This window comes from Lethenteron reissneri, chromosome 72 (assembly GCF_015708825.2).
Source record: "Lethenteron reissneri isolate LAM-NWPU_2019-01 chromosome 72, ASM1570882v1, whole genome shotgun sequence".
NCBI classification, from domain to species: Eukaryota; Metazoa; Chordata; class Hyperoartia; order Petromyzontiformes; family Petromyzontidae; genus Lethenteron; species Lethenteron reissneri.
Genome location: NC_083850.1, coordinates 5,238,806 through 5,265,548, shown reverse-complemented (window position 1 = coordinate 5,265,548; position 26,743 = coordinate 5,238,806). Strand labels below are relative to the sequence as shown.

The 26,743-nt window shown below is 46.9% G+C and overlaps 2 protein-coding genes across 3 annotated transcripts in view; both read left to right on the top strand.

Annotated features, from left to right (window-relative positions):
• LOC133361284 (zinc finger protein 239-like) overlaps positions 1 to 26,743 on the top strand; it is an 807,570-nt gene that overhangs the window by 750,422 nt on the left and 30,405 nt on the right. The window lies entirely within an intron of this gene.
• Positions 1,316 to 21,547, top strand: LOC133361264 (zinc finger protein 883-like). 2 transcript variants are annotated; one of them, XM_061580176.1, is made up of 4 exons: positions 1,316 to 1,377; positions 3,296 to 3,368; positions 4,560 to 5,324; positions 17,501 to 21,547. In XM_061580176.1, exons 3-4 carry the CDS (start codon positions 4,588 to 4,590, stop codon positions 19,239 to 19,241), a joined length of 2,478 nt encoding a protein of 825 aa, XP_061436160.1. In that variant the 5' UTR covers positions 1,316 to 1,377; positions 3,296 to 3,368; positions 4,560 to 4,587; the 3' UTR covers positions 19,242 to 21,547. The 2 variants fall into 2 exon arrangements, with proteins under 2 accessions (XP_061436160.1, XP_061436159.1); XM_061580175.1 differs by lacking the exons at positions 1,316 to 1,377; positions 3,296 to 3,368; positions 4,560 to 5,324 and adding an exon at positions 13,706 to 13,748 and having other exon boundaries at positions 17,408 to 21,547.

The window sequence follows — 26,743 nt, the reverse complement described above, 5'->3', positions numbered from 1 at the left end:
CTACAACAAACAAACATGGCTAAACCAATACACTTTTCGAAATCACCAAAATAAAGCCATGAAAGCAATGAAAAAGCAACCATAGGAACTGTGACGGAATTTTCACAATAAATGGCATAAACAACATCTACTACCAAAACCCTGCAGCCATAGCTGGCTGCATGAGTCACTCCACAACAGCAGGAGCATCAATCGGAGTATTGTAATTTTTCAATGCACCTTTAAGATCAGCACACTAAATCAAAACACAGGTCATACTTTGTAGCGATCATCCGGAGCGAAACATTTAATTTTAGGTCACTGAATAGCACTGGCAGCTAGGGGTGTACAACTCCTCTAGAGCAGTTTTGAGTGAAGATCTCATAGGTAGTGACTCAAGTTTCAATTTATTTGCAACAGCATTCCAGACCCTGGGGGCATCAATAGCAAAGGCCCTTCCTCCAGTATATGTACGGCAATAGGGAATATTAAGCTGGTAAATGAGTGTAGACCTTAGGTAAAATTTGTTCTTTGAAACAGAGACGAGATTCAGCAGGTAATCTGCAGATTTTTTTGCAAGTACATCATGAATAAATAAGATCTGGTGCACAAGCCGTCGAACATTCAGAGATGTTAAGTTTGACCCAATGTAGAGATCACAGTGGTGAGTCCTATATGGGCAGTTCAATGCAAATCTTAAGGCCGAGTGATACATTGAGTCAAGCTTCTTCAGTACAGTACTTGGGGCTGATTTATACACAATGTCACAGTAATCAAGTAGAGGCAGTATGGTAGCTTTAATCAATTCCAAACGGAACATAGGAGGGAAGCAGTGCTTGTGTCGATATAGAAAACCAATTTTAATTTTTGTCTTTTTCCCAATATAATCAATGTGATCTTCAAAATTCAGTTTTGAATCCAGGATGACCCCAAGATACTTATAGATCTTGACTTGCTCTATTTGATCATTATTTAAGGAATGTAATTGGGGGAAAATAACTTCCCGCTTTAGTCCTGGTGAGAAGCATAGCACCTTGGTTTTGGCAGGATTTAGGACTAGTTTAAGAGCAACTAGCTGATGTTGTCAACGCCAGGGGGAGGTGTTCCTCGCTAGTGACGTCATGTCACCCACCCCCGACCACCGCGCTCTTGAGCTTGACGTCATCTTTGCTCGGCCGCTGCCGATATGTCCCAGTGCCAATCCTTATTGGGCAAAGCCCAAATAAGGATTGGCGGCTCATTAACATAATGTGTCGTGAAAGCCGTCGCGAGTTGAGAGCCGCTCATTGGGGGAGGGGAGTGTCATCGTACCCCGCAAGTGACGTCATGTCACCTGCTGCCGCGTGACGTCGCGAGGGACCAGGAAGTTGCCGCTACGCCCGTGAACTGAAATCCGAGGTGAGAAATTCTCATCGCTGTTGTGGTGGTTGTTGTTGTGGTGGTTGTTGTTGTTTATTGAGGTAGAGCCTCACTCTCTCTCTCTCGTAGGGATGTTAATTGAGTAGCAGCGAGCATGGAAGCGATGTCCAGGTTGGAACTTATCAACGCGGGGCCTTGCCTCCTGCCCTCGGCTGATCGCGTTTGCTTCAATTCTCTCGCTTAGTTTAGCAACCTGTGGAAGAACGCAATCAGCCAGGCTATGCGTTAGTTGTGTGTTGACCGACTCTCTGTGTTGCATTGCATTACATTTCAAATGTTACGAAGTTTGTTTAAGTGCAGTCACCAAACCTCCAAATCTCTCATTGACACAAGGCCCTAATTATAATATGTTGTAATAATTATAATATGTTGTAATAATTATTAAATGTTATTTTAATTAGAATATATAATAATCATAATATGTTGTAATAATGATGATATGTTATAATAATTATAATATATATTGAGGGGACATATCCCCCCCAATAATCAAATTTGCTCAAAATGCCCCCCCCCCCCCCAATATGTTGCTCTAAAAAAATATTTTTACTAATAATTGCGATGCTATGTTAATAAAAACTATTTGCTAAACCTCGGCCACAAAATCTGGACTTGTCTTCATATAACAATGCATAGATTTCTGTTATATGATTGCATTGTACTTTATGAATCCCTAATCTCTGCCATTACACACTATGAAACAAGAAAAGGTAAAAAAGAAAAAACATAGCAATGTAATACAATACACTATTAGACATTATTGTATCAAATAAAATAAATTCCATCCCATGTGTTAGTGAACTTTAAAAAATATTTTAGGGAGGAAATTGCAGGAAATGAGTTTTCAAATTTAGATATTTTTCTGGGGGGGAGGGGAACCCCAGACCCCTGGAATATTTGGTCCCCCCCAATGTTGACTCCATGGCTACGGCCTTGCATTGACATGCTAATTTCTCTACCCCCTCCCCTCTCTCTCTACCCCCTCTCTCTGCCCCCCCCCCTCTCTCTCTCTACCCCCTCTCTCTGCCCTCCCCCCTCTCTTTACCCCCCCTCTCTCTACCCCCCCCCCCCCTCTCGACCTCCCCTCTCTCTGCCCCCCTCTCTCTAAGGCCTCGACACAGGCGTTGTTTCTTTGTGTGCCTATGTGTGTCATCTTTCTGTGTGCCTGTGTGTGTCATCTCTCTGTGTGTCTATGTGTGTCTCTCTCTGTGTGTCTTTGTGTCATCTCTCTCTGTGTGCCTATGTGTGTGTCTCTCTCTGTGTGTCTCTGTGTCATCTCTCTCTGTGTGCCTATGTGTGTGTCTCTCTCTCTCTGTGTCTTTGTGTCATCTCTCTGCTTATGTGTCTGTCCATGTTTCTCCGTGTCTGTGTTTTGTCTCTCTCTCAAATTGAGCAATCTTTGGAAGAACGTTATCAACCAGTTGGGGTGTTGACTGTTATGTTAGCTGACTATCTGTGTTGTATTGCATTACATTTATAAGTTTACTAGGTTTTTTTATCTTTCATTTGTACCTGATGATGATTGCTTGTGTTGCAATCGAAACGTCGTATGCTATTTGCACACAGCGTTGGTGTACGATGCTTTTTGTGGAATATTTTGCTGTTTTTCCCTGGATTTTATGTTTGCACAGTCACATAGTCACTTTAAGATGTTTTCTCGTTCATGGTTTTGTTTTTTGTTTGTTGCGGTTGCATCCAATTCAAGAGCCGAATGGCTCACAGGGCTATACCAAATAAATGAAACTGAAACTAAAAATTTATTTATTTATTTTACGTGACTTTACCGAAAGAACCAAAGAGTATCTTGCTTAAGTTTTAATTTCTCCTCACCTGGCTCGCTACTTTGTAACTTTGTTTTATTTTAAATATTCACGTTTTTTTTTTCATTTGTTACCAGGCCACGCCCGCTTGAGCTGCTATACCACTCTTGTTTTGAGAAGCGACCTGCCCACAACAACAATAACAACAAGGTGGGGATTGTCAACAGCGTGGCGGTGTTCACTCTGGACGCGTAGCGGTGTTCACTCTGGACGCGTAGCGATGTTCACTCTGGACGCGTGGTGGTGTTCACTCTAGACACGTGGTGGTGTTCACTCTAGAGGCGTGGCGGTGTTCACTCTAGACACGTGGCGGTGTTCACTCTGGACGCGTAGCGATGTTCACTCTGGACGCGTGGCGGTGTTCACTCTGGACGCGTGACGGTGTTCACTCTAGACGCGTGGCGGTGTTCACTCTGGACGCGTGACGGTGTTCACTCTGTACGCGTGGCGGTGTTCACTCTTGACGCGTGGTGGTGTTCACTCTGGACGCGTGGTGGTGTTCGCTCTCTGCATGTGGAGTGGGGACAACCGGGGGATCCGGAGGGAAATCCACCTGACCACGGGAAGAGAGAAACACACGCAAACTAAAAATATACAGCAGGCTTCAGGGTTGGGATGAACCCACGACTTCCTGTATGCCAGGAAAGGTAGTTAACATCTCACCACGGGGAGTGAGAGAGACACGCAACCTCGGGGGTGTTGATTCATCCTCATTGAATTACTTGGATGAGTAAGGAAGCATTAACAGTAAGCGGATCAAGGTGGCCAGGCATGGGTCTGGACACACCACCACCTGTTAACCATGCCAGTGTGTTCCAGTATAAAGTTTGTGTTGGCAGTTAAGTCTATTAACTCTATTGAACACGAAGGTTATATGACAACAAGTTTGTTTTTGTTTTCCTCTGGAACTTTATAAGAATGGAAACAGTCAAGAAGTTAACACAGCACACACATGCAGCTGAAGTCAGATCTGTTCATTCGATTGAACATTAATTTATGCATTTTTGCATAAAACAAATAGTATTATTTTCAACACCCTTTGCTTTGTCAGCTAAATTTAGCTTTCATAAATATTCCTTTTGTAGCTAGACAGCCAAAATTGTGTGCTCGGAGTTTTGGGTTAACATTCATTTTGAAGATACGAGGGCTTCCAGGCATGTTTATGACCATTCGCCCTCTTATTGTGTGCCAGAACAGCTCGTGTGATGAATTTGGTAAACTTTTTCACTATATCATGAATATATGAATAAGTGTCGACTTATAAGTCATGTGTTACTGTGTAAATATGCATTCCTCTGTGCATCGATACTGACGTGGATATAACTTTTTTTTTGTCTGCAGCTGTCGCTTCCTCTGTCGAATTTGTCTGATGGAGCAAAGGCACTCGGCGCAGCTCGGTACCAAAAGTCAACAATGCGACCGGTGTGCATACAGCACGGATCGTCCTGGACATTTGACAAGGCACCAAAGAACTCACACAGGAGAGAAGCCCTTCAAGTGCACTGTGTGCGGCAACGCGTTTTTAGATTCATATACTCTTGTAAAACACCAGAGAACACACACGGGAGAGAAACCCTTCAGGTGTAGTGTGTGTGGGAAGGCGTTTGCACGTTTATCTACTCTTGTAGCACACCAGAGAACACACACGGGAGAGAAACCCTTCAAGTGCAGTGTGTGTGGGAAGGCGTTTTCAGAGTCATCTACTCTTGTAACACACCAGAGAACTCACAAGGGAGAGAAACCCTTCAAGTGCAGTGTGTGTGGGAAGGCATTTGCACAGTCATCTGCTCTTGTAGCACACCAGAGAACACACACGGGAGAGAAACCCTTCAAGTGCAGTGTGTGTGGGAAGGCGTTTGCACAGTCATCTGCTCTTGTAGCACACCAGAGAACACACACGGGAGAGAAACCCTTCAAGTGCAATGTGTGTGGGAAGGCGTTTGCACATTCATCTGCTCTTGTAATACACCAGAGAACACACACGGGAGAGAAACTCTTCAAGTGCAGTGTGTGTGGGAGGGCATTTGCACGTTCATCTGCTCTTCATGCACACCAGAGAACACACATGGGAGAGAACCCTTTCAAGTGCAGTGTGTGTGGGAAGGCGTTTGCACAGTCATCTGCTCTTGAAAGACACCAGAGAACACACAAGCATCAGAAGATCCACAAGGACTGGAGTCTGAAATCAGCTTGTGAAAGTCAAAGTGCCGCAATGAGCCCATCCCTCATCAAACAAGAACCGGAAGAAAATCCCAGCTTGGACGCTTTTAAAGGTATCGAGGTAAAATGTGAAGAAGTGATGGTGAAGAGTGAAGAAGTGATGTGAAGAGTGAAGAAGTGATGGTGAAGATTGAAGAAGTGAAGGTAAAATGTGAAGATGAAGATTCAATTCCAAAATCGGACCTTCACATCGATGGAGGCAACGTGAAGCAGGAGGAGAATTCTTACTGTGAGGCAGAGCGAGGCAACTCCCAGCAGTTTGTGGAGGTGTGGGTGGACTTCATCCGACACAATACAATGTCAAATGGAGACCCGGTAGATGTGTAAGCTTGAGACTATGTAGCTCCAATAGATGCACCTTTTGTCACAGACCTTTAATGACAAGAAAGAAGTTGAACACTCAACTCCTAGGTTCAACTTGCAGGGTAAGAGCGCCCAGTCTTTATGGACGTGTGGGTTGGGTAGATCTCTAACCAGGAGCGAGAGCCAATGAGCTCCCAAGCATTCACTTTGTTCTAATAATTCCATTTTTATGGTGCTTTATCGCCCCGGCAATTCGGAGTTTTGTATCGTATCTCGTCTCTCGTCTCAAACACTCGAAGAGCATCCCCAAGTAGCAGCTGCCCCTGTGTGGCACAAGGTGGTGGCTCTGCACCGGCCTGCATGTGGACAAGAGCCTGTTTGGAATTTGGTCAATTTTGACCCAGATGCCAGCATGCAATGGCCTACTCGTTTTGAATGGCGCAATAGTATGTTGTACATACACTTAAGCAGATGGTGCATATATTTTTTTAAATAGCTTCTTGTTAATACGATGTAACCTGTTGCAGTATATTTCAGTGCAGTAATTCAATTTTGTTCAAATAACTCCATAATTTAGAATGAATACTTGTATGATTGTGTGCGTACATTTAACATTTTGTCTATAAGGGTCAAACATTGAATAAGTGATGTTTGGACACAGAGTGTGTTTTGGAATAACCTGTAAAGATAACTCGGGTGAGACCCGTTGTTCTTCTGATACAGGTCAAAGGGTATTTTGTGTTTTCAGGAAGCGTCTGTCTCTGGAGCAACTCATTATCTTTGAAATAGGGAGCACACTCAGATCGTTCATCAGTTACAAGACATACCACTTAAAAGTTACACGTAGAGGAGATACATTCTCTACAACACGAATTATAATTTAGTCTTACCTGTTGACGTAGGTTTTGTCGAATTAGGACTAGAAGTACTCCTTGCTGATAAATGTCTGGATGTTCACAACCATCGGTTGAAACAAGCCCGGCTGCTGTTGAGACGCTGTGCACCAATAAGGGGCCACAGGTGGCTTGCACTGAATCAATGACGCACTCCCAGAACGCTGTGCTAGATATAGTTTGTGTAAAACATTCCTTTGTTTTGTGGAGAGATTAATAAATGAAAGATGTCGTGTTTGCTGATCTGCTTCATAGCAAGGAGGTAATTTTAAGAGCACATGTGAAATGTATTTTTGGTACAGATTTGTATTCGGTTACAAGCAGGAGCGCATCTAGTAGATACATTCTCCAAAACAACACTCATTCGAATTTTGCATTAAGTCTTATATGTTGGTGAACTAGGACAAGAAATGTTTTTTGCCGATTAACGTCTGGATGTTCACTACTATGGGTTGAAGCAAGGCGGGACCACCTGCGACGCCCCTCACAACCATTTACGGCCTTGGGCCAGGGAAGTCACGAAAAAAATTGCGCACGAACGACGCATCCACGCAGCTCTCGATGCTCCGTTTTGAAGTTTGAAAATGAAACAACTTTGAATTTCGATTTAAAGCTTTCGTGACTGCAGGGATCCATCTTCTTGGTTCTTTCGGTAAAGTCACGTAGAAGGGAAGTAATAAAATAATAAAAATAAAACAAAATAATTCTCACGACGTTTCGGCTACAACGAATTGTATTATGTTTTGAATTAGATAATTATATTTCTTCATTAAAAGCTTGTTATTTTACATCTGGAAGACTTAATTGAAAACGACATTTAGTGTGAATTTTCTCTCGTCGTGAAGTAGATGGCCTTGCCGGGGATTCTCTTCGATGTGGACTTTCACCTGGTTGGGAGAAGACCGCCGTCTGCAGATCGATTCCAACGCGATTGAACGTCTGTCCCTGTGCCTCTGTCGTTCATGCAGGGGGCGTGTAGGTCTACAGCGCTCCCTGCATGAAAATGACGGAAAGTGCAACGTTTGTCACAGATGAAGTTGTGCGCTTCTATAAAAGAGTATCGCCAGTGGGGTTTCAAACTAACTTCGTCTTACAGAAATCAATTTAGCGTGAGCCCACCGCATTGAAACAATTCTCAGCTGAGCGGGGCGAGCCACGGTGGGGGGGGGTCACCTCATCTTTGTCACGTGCCGTAGCTCACGTGACTTCTGCCGCGACAATGTCTGGATGTTTTCGCCTGAGGACGATCGCTCGTGTTGCGATCGAAACGTGATTTATTTATTATTATTTTATTTGTTCTACCTACGTGACTTTACTGAAAGAACCAAAGAGGATGAAAGACGTCTTGTCTGCTGATCTTGTTCATATCCGTGTACATCGATATCCCACATTGCTTACACGTTCACACCACACACAATGAAATAAATAGAAACTAGAACGACTTCTGGGGATGGGCAATTATCAAGTAAACTCTTTCAATGGAGCGAGTTCAGTTAGTTCGATTCAACATCTCTCTGCCCGTCTGTGTCTCTGTTCGCCTCTGTGTGTTTCTCTCTGCATGTGTCTATGTCGTCTCTGTGTCTCTGTGTTCCTCTTGTCTGTGTCTGTCCACCTGTCTTGTCTGTGTGTGTCTGTCTATCAGCGTCTGTCCAACCGGAGTCAACGACTGTCAGTAGCAGCAGGCTCCCGTTCAACTCCCACGGCTACACGCCACTCAAACTTGCTCCCAACACACAAAGACAAACATCCCCCGTGTAGACTGGACAGAATGTCAGGGAAAGTGCTGTTAGCGAGCACCTAACACAAACACAAAGATCCCCCGTATAGCCTGTACAGAATGTTGGGGCAAGTGCTGTTAGTGAGCACCTAAGACAAAGACCCCCCATATAGCCTGGGCAGACTAGGGGCAAGTGCTGTTAGCGAGCACCTAACACAAACAGAAAGATCCCCCATATAGCCTTAACAGTTTCATTTCATTTTCATGTATTTGGTATAGCCCTGTGAGCCATTCGGCTCTTGAATCGGGTGCAACCGCAACAAATAAAAAACAAAAACATGAACTAGAAAACATGTCAAAGTGACTATGCGCAAACAGAAAAATCCATGGAAAAACTGCAAAGTCTTCCAGAAAAAAGAACCGTACACCAACGCTGTGCAAAAATCCCAGTGGGATGCCAGTCAAACAACAACAACAACCACAAGACAACTTAGATTAAAGCCATCATTCTAACTCCGTACTACAACAAACAAACATGGCTAAACCAAAAAACTTTTCGAAATCACCAAAATAAAGCCATAAGCAATGTAACAGTGATCATAGGAACTATGACCGAAATTTCACAATAAACGACAAAAAACATGTTCCACAAACCCTGTAGCCATAGCTGGCTGCATGAGTCACTCCACAACAGCAGGAGCATCAGTAGGAGTATAAAAACAATTTCAAATGCACCTTTAAAGATCAAAGATGGACAGCTCTGAAATCGGCTTGTGTGCAGGTGCTCCGTGAAATGTTGCATTGCAAGAAAATTTGATGATGACATCTTGGAGAGGCCTCCATCCAGCATTGGATTTAATTATGGTTGATAACACTGGTCAACACACTTTTTCTGGCATAAGGTATTCCAACGGTTTTAAGGTAATTTTGGGTGCTGATTCCAAATCTGGCATCAGCTTTTGTCTACCACATCAGGTTTTTGAGATATGAAATATTGTGTTTTCAATAAAAACTGCAGAAGAAAAATATTAAATAAATGTGGATATCTCCATACAATGATATTATAAACATACTATCCTAAAAATACAGCACCATATTTTAACACTAAAGCAGTCACTGACTCGCAACAACTTGCAATCATAAGTGACAGTTAATTTCGGGTAAAATCAATGAAAATGGGTTATGCCGATAGCATAAAATTAGATGTGATAGAGCAAATCTGAGATCAGAAATTAGTCTAAAATAGCTGCAAAAGTCCAGGACAGAATTTTTTTTTTGTTGACCAGTGTAATGATGATGAACATGAATCTATAACTAAGCTTTGCCGTCCGTTTACTTAACAGGACCCTGCGGGGTGGGCTGGTAGGAATAATACTTAGTACCGGTACAGGGATATCGACCGGGTATAGAGGAGTTAAAAAAAATACTGTATTCTAGTGTAACGTTAATTAAAAGTGTTTGTTTTGACAAGAAACGCTGTGAGATTTAAAGACTCGTAGTCTTTCATTTCCAAACGATCACATCTGAGATTAATTGACCTTAGATGGGGAAACTCGAATGCATTTACTAGTATAAAGGTGAAATAAAATAGAGGGAATAAACGGCACCTTGGTGCATTTTATGTCGTCTACATAGAGTTGAATAAACGGGCGTTTGGCATATTCATATAACAGTACTACATTGAGCAGTGTTTGTTTGGCACTTCGAGTTTTTATTCGCGCGCACGACATGGATACCGAAAACAACCACGACTTTGAAGACCCCAATGGTTGTCTGGACGCCCACGTTGAAAAGATGCTTGCTGAAACAGAGACCGCATTTGCTGCTGGAACCCTTTACAAACTCGCAGTAAAAAGCGTCGTTTCCATGGACCCAGAACCAACCGCAGTTGGTGCTGCTATAACGGTAGCATCGCCACCAAACATGCAGCCAGCAGCTAAATAATCAAAGATTGCAGCACAAGTAGAAATACTTGCGTGTGAATACGATGTAGTGAACACGACAGAGATGTAGTGAACACGGCAGAGATGTGGTGAACACGGCAGAGATGTGGTGAACACGGCAGAGATGTGGTGAACACGGCAGAGATGTAGTAAACACGACAGAGATGTAGAGATGATAGTGAACACGACAGAGATATAGTGAACACGACAGAGATCTAGAGATGATAGTGAACACGACAGAGATATAGTGAACACGACAGATATGTAGAGATGATAGTGAACACGACAGAGATGTAGTGAACACGACAGAGATGTAGAGATGATAGTGAACACGACAGAGATGTAGTGAACACGGTAGAACTATAAGCGAGTGAATAGCAGCAGCGACGAGGCCTCTCGCTGCCTCTGCTCTGCCGCTGCCGGGCTGCAGATTCAGCCGAGTCAGGCACCACTGCCAATATGCACAACAACAACAATAAACGTGCTGCGTTTCATCTCTGTGTTAATAAGCCTCCCGCACTAGGCCTCGCGAAGCCTGCCACACTAGGCCTCGCGCCGTGCTTTTCGTGCACAAATAAGGCGATTAAATGTATCTCGTCTCTGTGTTAATAAATGTTTCTTGTCTCTGTGTTAAAAAAACGTGCTGCGTTTCAGTAAAGTAATTTTTTTAAAATAAACGTGCTGCGTTTCATCTCTGTGTTAATAAGCCTGCCGCACTAGGCCTCGCGAAGCCTGCCGCACTAGGCCTCGTGCCGTGCTTTTCGTGCACAAATAAGGCGATTAAATGTATCTCGTCTCTGTGTTAATAAATGTTTCTTGTCTCTGTGTTAAAAAAACGTGCTGCGTTTCAGTAAAGTATTTTTTTAAATAAACGTGCTGCGTTTCAGTAAAGTAATTTTGAAGCGAAGTTTAAAGTTTTGCCGTGATGCGCCGGAAGCGACGGCCATCTTGTTTAATTCACAGATCGCAGGGGGAGCGGGCGGCCATCTTGTCGGACAGGGTCATGCCAAGTGTTTGCAGTAGGGGGCGATGTTGATACACGGACGGACGGACGCGGACGGACGGACGGACACATTAATCTATTGGTGGTCTGGTCCACTTCGTTCCTACCAGTAAAAGACTCGTCTGAGCTGTATCGCTACTAGGTGGCACCATATTACAATTTACTCCAAATCTGGTAATATGTTCAGGAGATAAATGAAAATGTCGAGGTCTGCTAGCCAGAAGAGGGCTTCGGGGGAGAGTTGGTGTAGCTTTGTTATTCCTTCATTGCAGGAACGAAGACTACAGTGGTTTACTATATGGTTTACTGTATTTACCGGGTAAGGTTGCCCTTTGGGTTTATTGCCGACGCAACTCAACAACTTAAGCAAGATAAGCGGGCTTCTTCACTGCTCTGAATGTGAACCAACGCTAACGGACGGCGCAGTAACAAGGATATGCCCTCGCGGCTAGGAACGGAAAGGCACCATCCCTGCAGATCATTGCCAAAAACCTCGACTGCCGCGGGGACATCCCAAACAAATACAATCACAGTTGGAATGTTTCCATGAAAGCAAACCGTTCTGGATTGTTTCAAACTATTTCTAAAGATTTCGATTTAAAGCTTTCATAACTGCAAGGATTCATCTTCTTGGTTCTTTCGGTAAAGTCACGTAGAAGGAAAATAATAAAATAATAAAAATTTTATATAATAAAATACAATTCTAACGACGTTTCGGCCACAACGCAAGCAGCCGTCCTCAGGTGAAGAGCAGGGCTGTCGGAAATACAGCGTCTGAATGAACATCACCAAGCTTGGCAGCGTATATTTAAGCTGGGTTAGAGGAGGAGGGCCCCTTGACAAAGGAATTTGCATATCAACGCACAAAAAAAACGCACACAGAGTTATAATGTTCGGGCCTTTAATAATCCTTGAACAAGATCAAAATTTACATCTTGTTTGGGGCAGTGTGTCAGTTGTAAAGGTCACAAGGCTATCACAATTTGTTCAATAAATTGTGCAACGCAACAGTAAATTCCACTCCACTTAGTGCAAGTGAAGGATAATTTATTCCATCAAGCGGTAATATTTAACTCTTAGGTTATTTCATTGTTGCCGTTGTTGTGATGGGAAATGAACAGAAACACATTCCTGCGGAGGGAGCTGGTAGGAACGTTGGGTTGCTCGGTCAATGGCCAGGGTCAACGGCGGCGTGGTGTATTCCGCAAATATGCCCGACTGTGAGGGAGGGCACAAGCCGGCGTGAGTAGGTTAAACATTGAGTTTTATAAGGGCACCACGGGGTGACCAGCCACTCCCCACCCAGCCCCACCCCTCCCACCCCCCACCAGCCCCTCCCCACCCTCCCCTCCCAACCCAGCCCCTCCCAGCCCCACCCCTCCCATCCAGCCCCACCCTCTCCACCCAGCCCCTCCCCACCCTCCCCTCCCCACCCAGTCCCTCCCTTCCCACCCAGCCCCTCCCCATCCAGCCCCACCCTCTCCACCCAGCCCCTCCCCACCCAGCCCCTCCCCACCTTCCCCACCCAGCCCCTCTCTCCCCACCCAGCCCCTTCCTGCACGACGGACGGACGGACGGACACAATAATCCCCTGTGGGCTGGTGTAACCAGGAGGTTCCAACCAGTATAACTTGTGCTACCTGCGGCAATGTTGCTGTCCTGGCTTCCATTGCTGCCACCAACATCCAGCAGCTCATCTTCCCTCCCAAGATCCATCAAGTCGTGAGTCTGCAGCTGGGCCGACGCCGCTCTTGTGATTGCACCTGTTGACAACGGACCACCTGGTTGCAATCTCTGCCTGACATGAGCCACATCTGCAAACATGGACTGGTTCCGGCGATAGGGAGGCAACAGACTCTAGGGGCAAGTGCTGTTAGCGAGCACCTATTAAGGGTGGGACGGCACACGAGGGGGTGGGTGGCCAGCACCACGCCCGGCCGCCTTTATCTCCCCAGTGGCGATGTTGACACACCGCACTCGTTTGAGGCTGAGTCGACGTAGGGGAGGCTCAGGACCGGTTCAGAAAGTCGTCACTGGCAGTGTTGGCCACGAGCGGGAATGGAACTCGGCTGGTCGGTGCGGAGCGCAGCGCTCACCACGACACTGCCGCTCCCCTTCTGTCAACAAACTTGAACTCCGACCCCGCCCTCTGACGTCACCGCTCAGCGTGACCTCATCGGCGTCAAACGCCAGGGGGAGGTGTGCCCTGCTAGTGACGTCATGTCACCCACCCCCCACCACCGCACTCTTGAGCGTGACGTCATCTCCGCTCGGCCGGTAACTGGCGGCTCATTAACATAATGTATTCGTGAAAGCCGTCGCGAGTTGAGAGCCGCTCATTGTGGGAGGGGAGTGTCATCGTACCCCGCAAGTGACGTCATGTCACCTGCTGCCGCGTGACGTCACGAGGGACCAGGAAGTTGTCGCTCCGCCCGTGCACTGAAAAACGAGGTGAGAAATTATCATCGCGGTTATGGTGGTTGTTGGGGTTGTTGTTGTGGTGGTGGTTGCGGCGGTGGTGGTGGTTGTTGTGGTGGTTGTGGTGGTGGTGGTTGCGGTGGTGGTTATGTTGGTTGCGGTGGTGGTTGCGGTGGTGGTGGTTGCGGTGGTGGTGGTGGTTGCGGTGGTGGTGGTGGTTGCGGTGGTGGTGGTGGTTGCGGCGGTGGTGGTGGTTGTTGTGGTGGTGGTTGTTGTGGTGGTTGTTGTGGTGGTGGTTGCGGCGGTGGTGGTGGTTGTTGTGGTGGTGGTTGTTGTGGTGGTGGTTGCGGTGGTGGTTGCGGTGGTTGTTGTGGTGATTGTGGTGGTGGTTGTTGTGGTGGTTGCGGCGGTGGTGGTGGTGGTTGTGGTGGTTGCGGTGGTGGTGGTGGTTGCGGTGGTGGTTGCGGTGGTTGTGGTGGTTGTGGAGTTGGTTGTGGCGGTGGTTGCGGCGGTGGTTGCGGCGGTGGTTGCGGCGGTGGTTGCGGCGGTGGTTGCGGCGGTGGTTGCGGTGGTGGTGGTGGTTGCGGTGGTGGTTGCGGTGGTGGTTGTGGTGGTGGTTGTGTGGTGGTTGTGGATGTGGTGGTGGTTGTGGATGTGGTGGTGGTTGTTGTGGTGGTTGTTGTTTACCGAGGTAGAGCCTCGCTCTCTCTCTCGTTGGGATGTCAATTGAGTAGCAGCGAGCATGGAAGCGATGTCCAGGTTGGAACTTTACAACGCGGGGCCTTGCCTCCTGCCCTCGGCTGATCGCGTTTGCTTCAATTCTCTCGCTTAGTTTAGCAATCTGTGGAAGAACGCAATCAGCCAGTCTATGCGTTCATTGTGTGTTGACCGACTCTCTGTGTTGTATTGCATTACATTTCAAATGTTACGAAGTTTGTTTGATTAAGTGCAGTCACCAAGCCTCCAAATCTCTCATTGACACAAGGCCCTAATTATAATATGTTGTAATAATTATAATATGTTGTAATAATTATAATATGTTAGAATTATAATATGTTATAATAATGATATGTTATAATAATTATAATATGTTATAATAATTAAATTTGCTCAAAATGTCCCCCCCAATATATTGCTATAAAAATATATTTTTTTACTAATAATTGCGATGCTATGTTAATAAAAACAATTTGCTAAACCTCGACCACAAAATCTGGACTTGTCTTCATATAACAATGCATAGGTTTCTGTTTATATGATTGCGTTGTACTTTATGAATCCCTAATCTCTGCCATTACACACTATGAAACAAGAAAAGGTAAAAAAGAAAAAAACATAGCAATGTAATACAATACACAGAGGCGTTGTTTCTCTGTGTGCCTATGTGTGTCTCTCTCTGTGCGTCTCTGTCATCTCTCTCTGTGTCTATGTGTGTGTGTCTCTCTCTGTGTGTCTCTGTGTGTGTCTCTCTCTGTGTGTCTCTGTGTCATCTCTCTCTGTGTGTCTATGTGTGTGTCTCTGTGTCATCTCTCTCTATGTGTCTCCGTGTCTGTGTTTTGTCTCTCTCTCAAATTGAGCAATCTTTGGAAGAACATAATCAATAATCAACCATGTGGGGTGTTGACTGTTATGTTAGCCGATTCTGTGTTGTATTGCATTACATTTCTAAGTTTCCTAGGTTTGTTTTCTCTTTCATTTGTACCTGATGATGATTGCTTGTGTTGCAATCGAAACATCATATGCTATTTAATGTTTTTTTCTACATCACTTTATTGAAAGAACCAGAGTATCTTGCTTAAGTTTTAATTTCTCTTCACCTGGCTCGCTACTTTGTAACTTTATTTTATTTTCAATATTCACAGTTTTTTTTCATTTTTTACCAGGCCACGCCCGCTTGAGCTGCTGTACCGCTCTTGTATTCAGAAGCGTGGCGGTGTTCACTCTAGACGCGTGACGGTGGTCACTCTAGACGCGTGGCGGTGTTCACTCTGGACGCGTGGTGGTGTTCACTTTCTACATGTGGAGGGGAAACCCGGCGATTGGGAAGGAAATCAATGCAACCACGGGGAGAGAGGGAGAGACACGCAGCCTCGGCTGTGTTGATTGATCCTCAATGAATTACTTGGTGGAGTGAGGAAGCATTAATACTGAGCAGGTGAAGGTGGCCAGGCGTGAGTCTGGACACACCACCACCTGTGAACCATGCCAGTGTGTGACAGTGGTGGAGCCAGTGGGGGTGGGGTGGCACGTGCCCCCCCCCCCCCCCCACGATCCGATAGAAATCCTTAATTTCGATGGGATCATTGGGGTTTATTATTATATAGCTTCACTACCCGGCTTCGCCCGGGACTTGGATTCTTGTCTTGGATAAATTTCATATTCCCTCATATTTCACTGAAACACCCAGAAAAAAATTGATTCTTGCAAGAAAGAAAAAAGCTGAAACAAATCAAGTTACCTAAATCGGATGTTTTCACTGAAGGAAATTCAACCTTAATCCACTTCTATGCAAGGTCGATTTTGGCCACTTGGAAAGGGAATGGCGTGGCGAGCTGAAAAGTCGCGTTCACTTAGAAATTCCAGACAGCATTGCAGACCGCTTAACTCAGGTGTGATGCGGGTTAACGCCACACACTTCATGGTCATTCCCCCCCCCCCCCCCCCTAAAATACAAAAGTCTATTTTTATACTTTTTGCATTGTGTACAGTTTGGAACCTACCCACATGCAAAATTTCAAGTGTGTGGCATGTTGGGAAGTATGCTAAACATTTCGAACAGACACGTATCCACACATTTCCCTTTTATATATTTAGATAAATCGGCATTTTGCGACCCCCACTGCCATCGTGTGGGAAATTATTACATTTCAGGGACTCTATGAGAGGACAACATAAGTAACGGCAAAGCAGTTACAAACCACTCGCAGAATTGTGCGAAGTGGCGTATACAGTACACGACTTCCCTGAAGGCATCACCTTCAGCGAGCGCAATGCCGATCACACGCGTCGAATAAAAAGCAAGGGACAAGTCCTTACTAACAACTCCTATCATTTTTCATTGCTGGAGGGGTTGCGACCCCTACCTGAAATCCTGGCTCCGCCTCTGAGTGTGTGACAGTGTCAAGTTTGTATTTGCAGTAAAGTCTATTAATGCTATTGAGCAGGGAGGTTATATCAAAACAGTAGTTTATTTAAGTTTTCCTCTGGAAGTCTTTATAAGAATGGAGTCAGTAAGTTATCAAAGCACACGTGCAGCTGACGTCGGAACTGTTCATCCCTCCATTCAAGGACATATGTGTCTGGCTTCACACCTCTAAGTTGTGATTGAACATTAATTTATGCATATCTGCATAACACAAATAGTAATTTTTTTCAACACCCTTTGCTATGTCAGCTGAATTTAGCTTTCATAAATATTCCTTTTGAAGCCAGACAGCCTAAATTGTGTGCTCGGAGTTTTGGGTTAACATTCATTTTGAAGATACGAGCGCTTCCAGGCATGTTTATGACCATTTGCCCTCTCATTGTGTGCCATAACAGCTCGCGTGATGAATTTGGGGCACGTTTTTGCCTATATCATAAAATATGAATAACTATAGATGTGTAAGTCACGTGTGACTATATATATGCATTCCTCTATGCCTCGATACTGATGTGTAGATGGTGTGGATATTCTTTTTTTCTGTCTGCAGCTGTCGCTTCCTCTGCAAAATTGGTCTGATGGAGCAAAGATACTCGGCGCGACTCGGTGCAAAACGGCAACAATGTGACCGGTGTGCATACAGCACGGATCGTCCTGAACATTTTACACAGCACCAGAGAACTCACACAGGAGAGAAACCCTTCAAGTGCAGTGTGTGTGGAAAGGCGTTTGCACGTTCATATACTCTTGTAGAACACCAGAGAACACACACGGGAGAGAAACCCTTCAAGTGCAGTGTGTGTGAGAAGGCGTTTGTACAGTCATCTGCTCTTGTAGAACACCAGAGAACACACACGGGAGAGAAACCCTTCAAGTGCAGTGTGTGTGGGAAGGCGTTTGCACGTTCATCTACTTTTGTAGAACACCAGAGAACACACACGGGAGAGAAACCCTTCAAGTGCAGTGTGTGTGAGAAGGCGTTTGTACAGTCATCTGCTCTTGTAGAACACCAGAAAACACACACGGGAGAGAAACCCTTCAAGTGCAGTGTGTGTGGAAAGGCATTTGCACGTTCATCGACTCTTAAAAAACACCAGAGAACACACACGGGAGAGAAACCCTTCAAGTGCAGTGTGTGTGGGAAGGCGTTTGCACAGTCATCTGTTCTTGTAGAACACCAGAGAACACACACTGGAGAGAAACCCTTCAAGTGCAGTGTGTGTGGGAAGGCGTTTGCATGTTCATCGACTCTTAAAAAACACCAGAGAACACACACGGGAGAGAAACCCTTCAAGTGCAGTGTGTGTGGGAAGGGGTTTGCATGTTCATCAAATCGTCATTTACACCAGAGAACACACATGGGAGAGAAACCCTTCAAGTGCAGTGTGTGTGGGAAGGCGTTTGCACAGTCATCTGTTCTTGTAGAACACCAGAGAACACACACGGGAGAGAACCCCTTCAAGTGCAGTGTGGGTGGGAAGGCATTTTTATATTCATCTCCTCTTGTAACACACCAGAGAACACACACGGGAGAGAAACCCTTCAAGTGCAGTGTGTGTGGGAAGGGGTTTGCACAGTCACCACATCTTCAAAGACACCAGAGGACACACACGGGAGAGAAACCCTTCAGGTGCAGTGTGTGTGGGAAGAAGTTTTCAGTTTCATCTAATCTTGTACAACACCAGAGAACACACACGGGAGAGAAACCCTTCAAGTGCAGTGTGTGTGGGAAGGCGTTTGCACATTCAATTACTCTTGTAGAACACCAGAGAACACACACGGGAGAGAAACCCTTCAGGTGCAGTGTGTGTGGGAAGGCCTTTAAACATTCATCTGCTTTTGTAGTACACCAGAGAACACACACGGGAGAGAAACCCTTCAGGTGCACTCTGTGCGGGAAGGCGTTTGCACGTTCATCAATTCTTCATGTACACCAGAGAACACACACAGGAGAGAAACCCTTCAGGTGCACTCTGTGCGGGACGGCGTTTGCACGTAAACAAATTCTTCAAAAACACCAGAGAACACACAAGCATCAGAATATCCACAAGGAGTGGAGTCTGAAATCAGCTTGTGAAAGTCAAAGTGCCGCAATTAGCCCATCCCTCATGAAACAAGAACCGGAAGAAAATCCCAGCTTGGACACTTTTAAAGGTATCGAGGTGAAATATGAGGAGGTGAAATATGAGGAGGTGAAATGTGAAGAAGTGATGGTGAAGAGTGAAGAAGTGAAGGTAAAATGTGAAGATGAAGATTCAACTCCAAAATCGGACCTTCACATTGATGGAGGCAACGTGAAGCAGGAGGAGAATTCTCACTGTGAGGCAGAGCGAGGCAACTCCCAGCAGTTTGTGGAAGTGGAGGTGTGGGTGGACTTCCTCTGAGACAATACAAAGTCAAATGGAGACCCGGTAGATGTGTAAGCTTGAGACGATTGTTCTCCAATAGATGCACCTTTGTCACAGACCTTTAATGACAAGAAAGAAGTTGAACCATCAATTCCTAGGTTCAACTTGCAGGGTAAGAGCGGCCAGTGTTTGTGGACGTGTGGGTTGGGTAGATCTCTAACCAGGAGCGAGAACCAATACACTCCCAAGCATTCACTATGTTCTAATAATTCCATTTATATGGTGCTTAATCGCCCGGCAATTCAGAGTTTTGTACCGTATCGTCTCAAACACTCGAAGAGCATCCCCAGGTAGCAGCTGCCCCTGTGTGGCATAAGGTGGTGGCCCTGCACCGGCCTGCATGTGGACAAGATCCTGTTTGGAATTTGCTCAATTTTGACCCAGACGCCAGCATGCAATGGCCTACTCGTTTTGAATGGCGCAATAGTATGTTGTACATAAACTGTTAAGCAGACGGTGCATATTGTTTTTTTAAATAGCTTCTTGTTAATACGATGTAACCTGTTGCAGTATATTTCAGTGCAGTAATTCAATTTTGTTAAAATGACTCCATAATTTAGAATGAATACTTGAATGATTGATTGCGTACATGTAACATTTTGTCTATAAGGGTCAAATATTGAATAAGTGATGTTAGGACAAAGAGTGTTTTGGAATAACCTGTAATGATAACTCGGGTGAGACCCATTCTTCTGATACAGGTCAAAGGGTATTTTTGTGTTTTTAGGAAGCGTCTGCCTCTGGAGCAACTCATTGTCTTTGAAATAGGGAGCACACACCTACGTGACTTTACCGAAAAAACCTAAGATTATGAATCCTTGCAGTCACGGAAGCTTCAAATCTAGAAGAAAATGCCACTCAAAAGTTACACGTAGAGGAACATTCTCTACAACACGAATTATAATTGTGTTTTACGTGTTGACGTAGATTTTGTCTAACTAGGACGAGAAATGCCCCTTGCTGATTAACGTCTGGATGTTCGTAACTATCGGTTGAAGCAAGCCCGGCTGCTCTTGAGACGCTGTGCACCAATAAGGCTCCACAGGTGGCTTGCATTGAATCAATGATGCACTCCCAGAAGACTGTGCTAGTTATAGTTTGTGTAAAACATTCCTTTGTTTCGTGGAGAGATCGATAAATGAAAGATGTCGTGTCTGCTGGTCTGCTTCATAGCTAGGGGGTAATTTTAAGAGCACATTTGAAATGCATTTTTGGTACAGATTTGTATTAGGTTACAAGGCAGAGCACATCTAGTAGATACATTCTCCACACAACACTCATTCGAAATTTGCATGACGTCTTATATGTTGGCGAACTAGGACAAAAAATGGTCCTTGCCGATTAACGTCTGGATGTTCACAACCATGGGTTGAAGCAAGCCTGACCGCCTACAGCCCCCTCACAACCATTTACGGCCTTGGGCCAGGAAAGTCACGAAAAAAATTGCGCACGAACGACGCATCCACGCAAACTCCCGATGCTCCGTTTTGAATTAGATAATTTTATTTCTTCATTAAAGCTTATATAATTTTACATCTGGAAGCCTTCATTGAAAACATTTCGCGTGAATTTTCTCTAGTCGTTAAGTAGATGGCCTTACCGGGGTTCGGTTCGATGCGGACTTTCACCTGGTTGGGATTGCAGGGTGGAGATGAGGCGACATAGAGCTGACCGTGCCAGAAAACCGCCGTCTCCAGATCGATTCCAACGTGAGCTAACGTCTGTCCCTGCGCCTCCGTCATTCATGCAGGGGGCGCGTAGGTTTGCAGCGCCCCCTGCATGAAAACGATGGAAAGTGCAGCGTTCATCACAGATAGATGAAGTGCGCTGATATAAGAGTATGAGCGGGAAGTACCCGGCGTTGCCTGGGTGAAAAAGACACACACACACATGGGCTTAGACACACATGCACAGACATTCGCTTCAGATACACATTGAGTTACACACGCAAATCGACATACACACATACAGCGACTCAAACACGTAGACTCTCACACACACATGGACCTAAGCACACATGGATTTACACACATCGACTAAGAGACACACACATGGACCCACGCACACACATGGACTCGCATACATATATAATATATAAAATCGTGAATCTGTCTGTCTGTCTGTGTGTCTGTGTGTCTCCGGACCATACGCACTTTCATTGGACGCCGGTTGCCCCTGCCAACGGCTAGCGACGCCTTCGCCGCTTTCATTGGACCTGGCAACGGCTAGCGACGCCTTCGCCAAGGGCTGCAGTTTCATTGGACGGCGGTTGCCCCTGCCAACGGCTAGCCACGCCTTCACCACTTTCATAGGCTCCGTAATTAATTAAATAATAGCCATTACTCAGTATTGTTCAAGCGCTAGGGGGGGGGGGACCGGCACCCGTACCCAGCGTCAGCCGGGTGGGAAAATCAGGCGAGGCGGGAGGCTCTGCACGGTGCTAGGCCTCGACACCCACCACGCGAATCTAAGGTAAATTCATAAAAGTTTCACGTCCTCTACAGAGTCGTGAGGGAGGGAGAGTGGCGAGGGAGGGAGAGTGGCGAGGGAGGGACTCAGCCTCAAAACGAGTAACTGGTGTGGCGTTTTCACATCGGCACTCGGGAGACAAAGGCGGCTGGGCGTGGTGGATCCAAGTCCCGGGCGAAGCCGGGTCATGTCTATGTGTGTATGTGTTTATGTGTATGTCTGTGTGTCTCTATGTATGTGTGTATGTATGTGTGTGTGTTTGTGTGTTTATGTGTGTGTGTATGTATGTCGGTTTTTGTATGTGTTTATGTGTATGTCTGCGTGTCTGTATGTATGTGTGTATGTACGTGTGTGTATGTGTTTGTGTGTATGTATGTGTGTTTGTATCTATGTGTGTGTATGTTTTTCTGTGTATGTGTGTGTGTATGTATGTGTGTTATGTGTCTGTCTGTGTGTCTGCATGTATGTGTGTGTGTATTGTGTATGTGTTTGTGTGTATGTATGTGTGTGTTTGTGTGTATGTGTATGTCTCTGTGTATGTATGTGTGTGTTTGTGTGTATGTGTGTGCATGTATGTGTGTGTATGTCTTTGTATGTGTTTGTGTGTTTACGCTCGCATTACACAAATGTGTTGCAGCTCTAAGGCGTTCCTCGCGCAGCATTTCCGCTTTATTCTTTCAGTCGTTTACTGCCGTACGCACCCTCACAGTCGTGTGTGTCTGCAGCAAGCGCGTGTATGTGTACCTATGGACGCGCGCGCGCGTGTTGTGTAGGGGGAACGGTAGTGTAGTGGTTAGCGTGCTGTCTGTGTCTGTGTGTGTCTGTGTGTGTGTGTCTGGAATGTTCGAACGCTCACTGCGGAGGAGAGGCTGCCACTCCTCTGTCGGGAGCTGGACCGGTACCGCCTGGATCTCTGTGGCATTCAGGAGGTCCGGTGGACCGGTTCTGGCTCCTGCCACCATGAGGGGTGGACAGTCCTCTACTCGGGGCAGGAGACTGCCAAACAACAGGGTGTGGCTCTTCTTCTGAACAAAAGAATGAAGGGGGCGTGGGAGCGTGGCGGTGAGGTGTGGGAAGCTGTAAGCCCCAGGATACTTTGGGCTCGCCTTCCCATCAACCAGAGGCGAGGAGTGGTGATCGTGGTTACTTATGCCCCCACCGAAGACGAACATCCGTGGAGGGATGCAGGCAAAGCCGATGAGTCAGACTCTTTCTATGACCTCCTGTCACAGGTGCTGGCTAAAGTGGCCACTCGGGACAGAGTCATCTTGTTGGGTGACTTCAATGCCCGAGTTGGTCATGATGCTGATACCTGGTCTGGAGTGATTGGAAGGCATGGGCCAGATCAGCTCAATAATAACGGTAGGAGGCTGCTAGATTTTTGTGCAGCCCATGGGCTTGTAATTACCAACACGCTCTTCCGGCATCGGCGCATCCACACAACATCATGGATACATGTCGGGTCCAAGCAAGAACATCTGCTGGACTACATAGTGACGGACCAGCGGATGCGAACCCATGTCCTTGACACCAGGACCTACCGTGGAGCTGATCTGTCCTCTGACCATCGACTAGTCATCTGTAAGATGCGCCTGCCTTTCTTCCACTCCGGTGGTGGGTGTACACCCAGGATCCCATTCCAACCAAAAGTGGCCTGGTCTCAGCTGATGAAAGTTGCAAGCGAGAATTTCATCATCGCTTGCAGCTGGGGTTGGCATCGTCCCCTACTCCACCTGATGTCGAGGGGAAATGGGCGAGGTTTAAGACTGTGACTCATGCAGCTGCAATGGCTGCTTTGGGTACGCGGTCCAGACCTCCCCAGAAACCCTGGCTGACAGAGGAGGTGTTCAGGTTAATTGAGAAAAAGCGTCAGGCCCACTCTCATCGCCTACAGCATCCCACGTCAGAGAATGAGGAGGTTTACCGCAGCCTTCGCTCGGAAGTTCGGAGAGCCGTAAGGCGCTGTAAGGATGGGTGGTGGTCGCGGGTTGCTGAGGAGATGGAGTCTGCCTCAGTGGCCCGTGATCACAAATCACTATTTAACTCCATCAAAAAAGTAACCTGCAGCGCCACACCTATTACCATCATTAGAGGAAAAAAGGGTGATCCAATCTCCGACCCCCAGGAACAGGTTTGCAGATTTGCTGAGCATTTCTGTGAGGTCCTGGGGGAGGGAAATTCTCTCAGCCAGGAAAACATCATGGCACAAAGTGGTGATAACCCTGCTGAGGCTGCGGTGCCTCAAATATTGGAAGAGGTCACCCCCTGTGAGTGGCTGGCTGAGGTGCCAGCTGTTGAGGAAGTACTGAGGGCAATCCGGAGTCTGAGACCAGGGAAGGCATCGGGCAGAGATGATCTCCCAAGCGAAATGCTGAGGGAGGGTGGCGTTTGTGCACAGACTGCCCTATATGACATCATAACAACAGTCTGGACCACTGGACGGGTTCCGCAGGACTGGAAGGATGCCCTGGTGGTCCCCCTCTTTAAGAAGGGGGACCGTACCGACTGTAACAACTACAGGGGCATCTCACTCCTCAGTGTGCCGGGTAAGGTCCTGGCAAGGATTATTCAACATCGCCTTGCTAGGCACGCTGAGGAGAGGCTTGCGGAGCCCCAATGCGGTTTCAGGAAAGGGCGGTCCTGCACAGATGCCATATTTTCTGTCCGTCTGCTACAGCAGAGGTGTAGGGAATTCCAAAAAGACCTACATCTCTGCTTTATTGACCTGGTCAAGGCCTATGATACCATCAGTAGGACTGGGCTCTGGGTTGTTCTTCGTGCTTTCGGAGTCCCTGACCCTCTGTTCACGATCATTAAGGACCTTCATGATGGTGAGCAGGCCCAGGTAAAACTACGTGGCCGGGAGTCGGAGCCTTTCCCTGTACACCTTGGGGTGTGACAGGGATGTCCTCTGGCTCCCACATTATTTAACATCTATTTTGACCGCGTAGTTCGTGAAGCCTTCAATAGCTGTACCGGGGGAATTTCCATTTGGTACAGATATAATGGGAAGCTGATCGACGCCCGGGTGCGATCAAGGGATGGCTCCCTATTGGTCAACCATGTTATGTATGCCGATGATTTGGTAATAGCTGCTCATTCAGAAGAGGAGTTGGAGACGCTGCTGCTGAGACTGGAGCGTGCCACTAAGAGGTGGGGCCTTACCATCAGCCCCACCAAAACTAAGCACCTGCCTGGGTATTTTGTACCATCGGACACTCCACCCCCACAACTCCCAATTGGTGATGGGGCAGTTGTGGAGAGAGTGGAGAGTTTCCCATACCTGGGCAGTGTGCTTATGACCGGCTCCAGTCTATCAGCAGAGGTCTCACTCCGAATCAGTCGAGCGGCAATATCTTTTCATCGGTTGCGTAACGCTGTGTGGAAGCTACCTGGTCTGTCGCTCCGCACGAAGCTTCAGGTCTTCTCGGCCACGGTCATTCCCTCCCTTCTCTACGCTTGCGAGACGTGGACCCCCCTGGTGGAGCATCTTCGCCGGTTGGAAACATTTAGGCTGGCCTGCCTACGATCCATCCTGGGTTTAACCAGGCTGGATTGTGTGAGGAGCTCACAAATCCTTGAAAGATCTGGGCAAAGTCCCATCAGTGAGCTCCTCCGGCAGGCAAGGCTGCGTTGGCTGGGTCATGTAGCCCGCATGCCCAGCCACCGCATGCCTAAACAGCTTTTGTTCGGCCGGATCGAGGGGGCTAGACGGGCGCGGCACGGGCTGGAGAAGAGATGGAGTGATGTGGTACAGGAGGACGTGGAGCTGAGTGGACTTGCCGATGACTGGTACCAGCGGTGTCAAGATCGGCCTCAGTGGAGGAGGCTCGTGAAGGACGCTACTGGGCAGTTGGAGGCAGTCGCCCTCCAACAACAACGGAGGGCGGAGGAGCGACGCTCACAACAACGAGCGGAGCGCCGGGTGGCTAAAGCACAGCAAGTCGGCACAGTAGGGGGCACAGGTGGTGCATCAGCCAGTCATCTCGGTCATCTCGGTCAGTCGACCCGTGGCACCTGGGTCTGCCCTGTGACCTCCTGCCAGCAGGCTTTCGACACTTCACGTGGCCTCAAGGTGCACTTGGCCTGGCACAAGCATCGTGGTGACGTCACCGCCACTTAGTGGCGAATGGCGGTTGTTGTTGTGTTGTGTGTCTGTGTGTGTGTCTGTGTGTGTGCGTGTGTGGTGTGTGGGGAGCGGTAGTGTAGTGGTTAGCGTGCTGTCTGTGTGTCTGTGTGTGTCTGTCTGTGTGTGTCTGCGTGTGTCTGTGTGTGTGTCTGTGCGTGTGTGGTGTGTGAGGAGCGGTGGGTGTAGTGGTTAACGCTACGCTGCGCTACAAAGCCGGCGAACCGAGTTCGATTCCCGCTCACGGCCACCACCGGGAGACGATTATTTGAACCTCCCCTAGGTCGACTCAGCCTCAAACGATTAACTGGTGTGGCGTATTAACATCGCCACTGGGGAGACAAAGGCGGCCGGGCGTGAGTGGTGAGGGAGGGAGAATGGTGAGGGAGGGAGAGTGGTGAGGGAGGCAGAGTGGTGAGGGAGGGACTCTGCCTCAAAACGAGTAACTGGTGTGGCGTATTAACATCGCCACTGGGGAGACAAAGGCGGCCGGTCGTGGTGGATACAAGTCCCGGGCGAAGCCGGGTAGTACAGCTAGTATGTAATAAACGACTCTGTCAGGCTTTCTTGATCTCTGTTGTCGTTTATTTAGGTTCTTCGTATCGCACCCCGCTGGTCCTCGCCCGGACCCACGCCGCCTCCGCCGCGCGCCCCGCGACGCTCTGTTGTATGTGTCGGGTTATGAAATTTTGATAAAAATAATAAAAATTAATAATTTTCCGAAAAATGCGCAAATCGCATTAATTATGATAGTGTGTGTATTAATATGCATAAATTATGATAATGCGTGTAATTATATGCATAAATTATGATAATCACGGAGATAATCGTAGTAATTTATGCGGAGGCTTGCGATTATGTTAATGTGTGCAGTTATGATAAT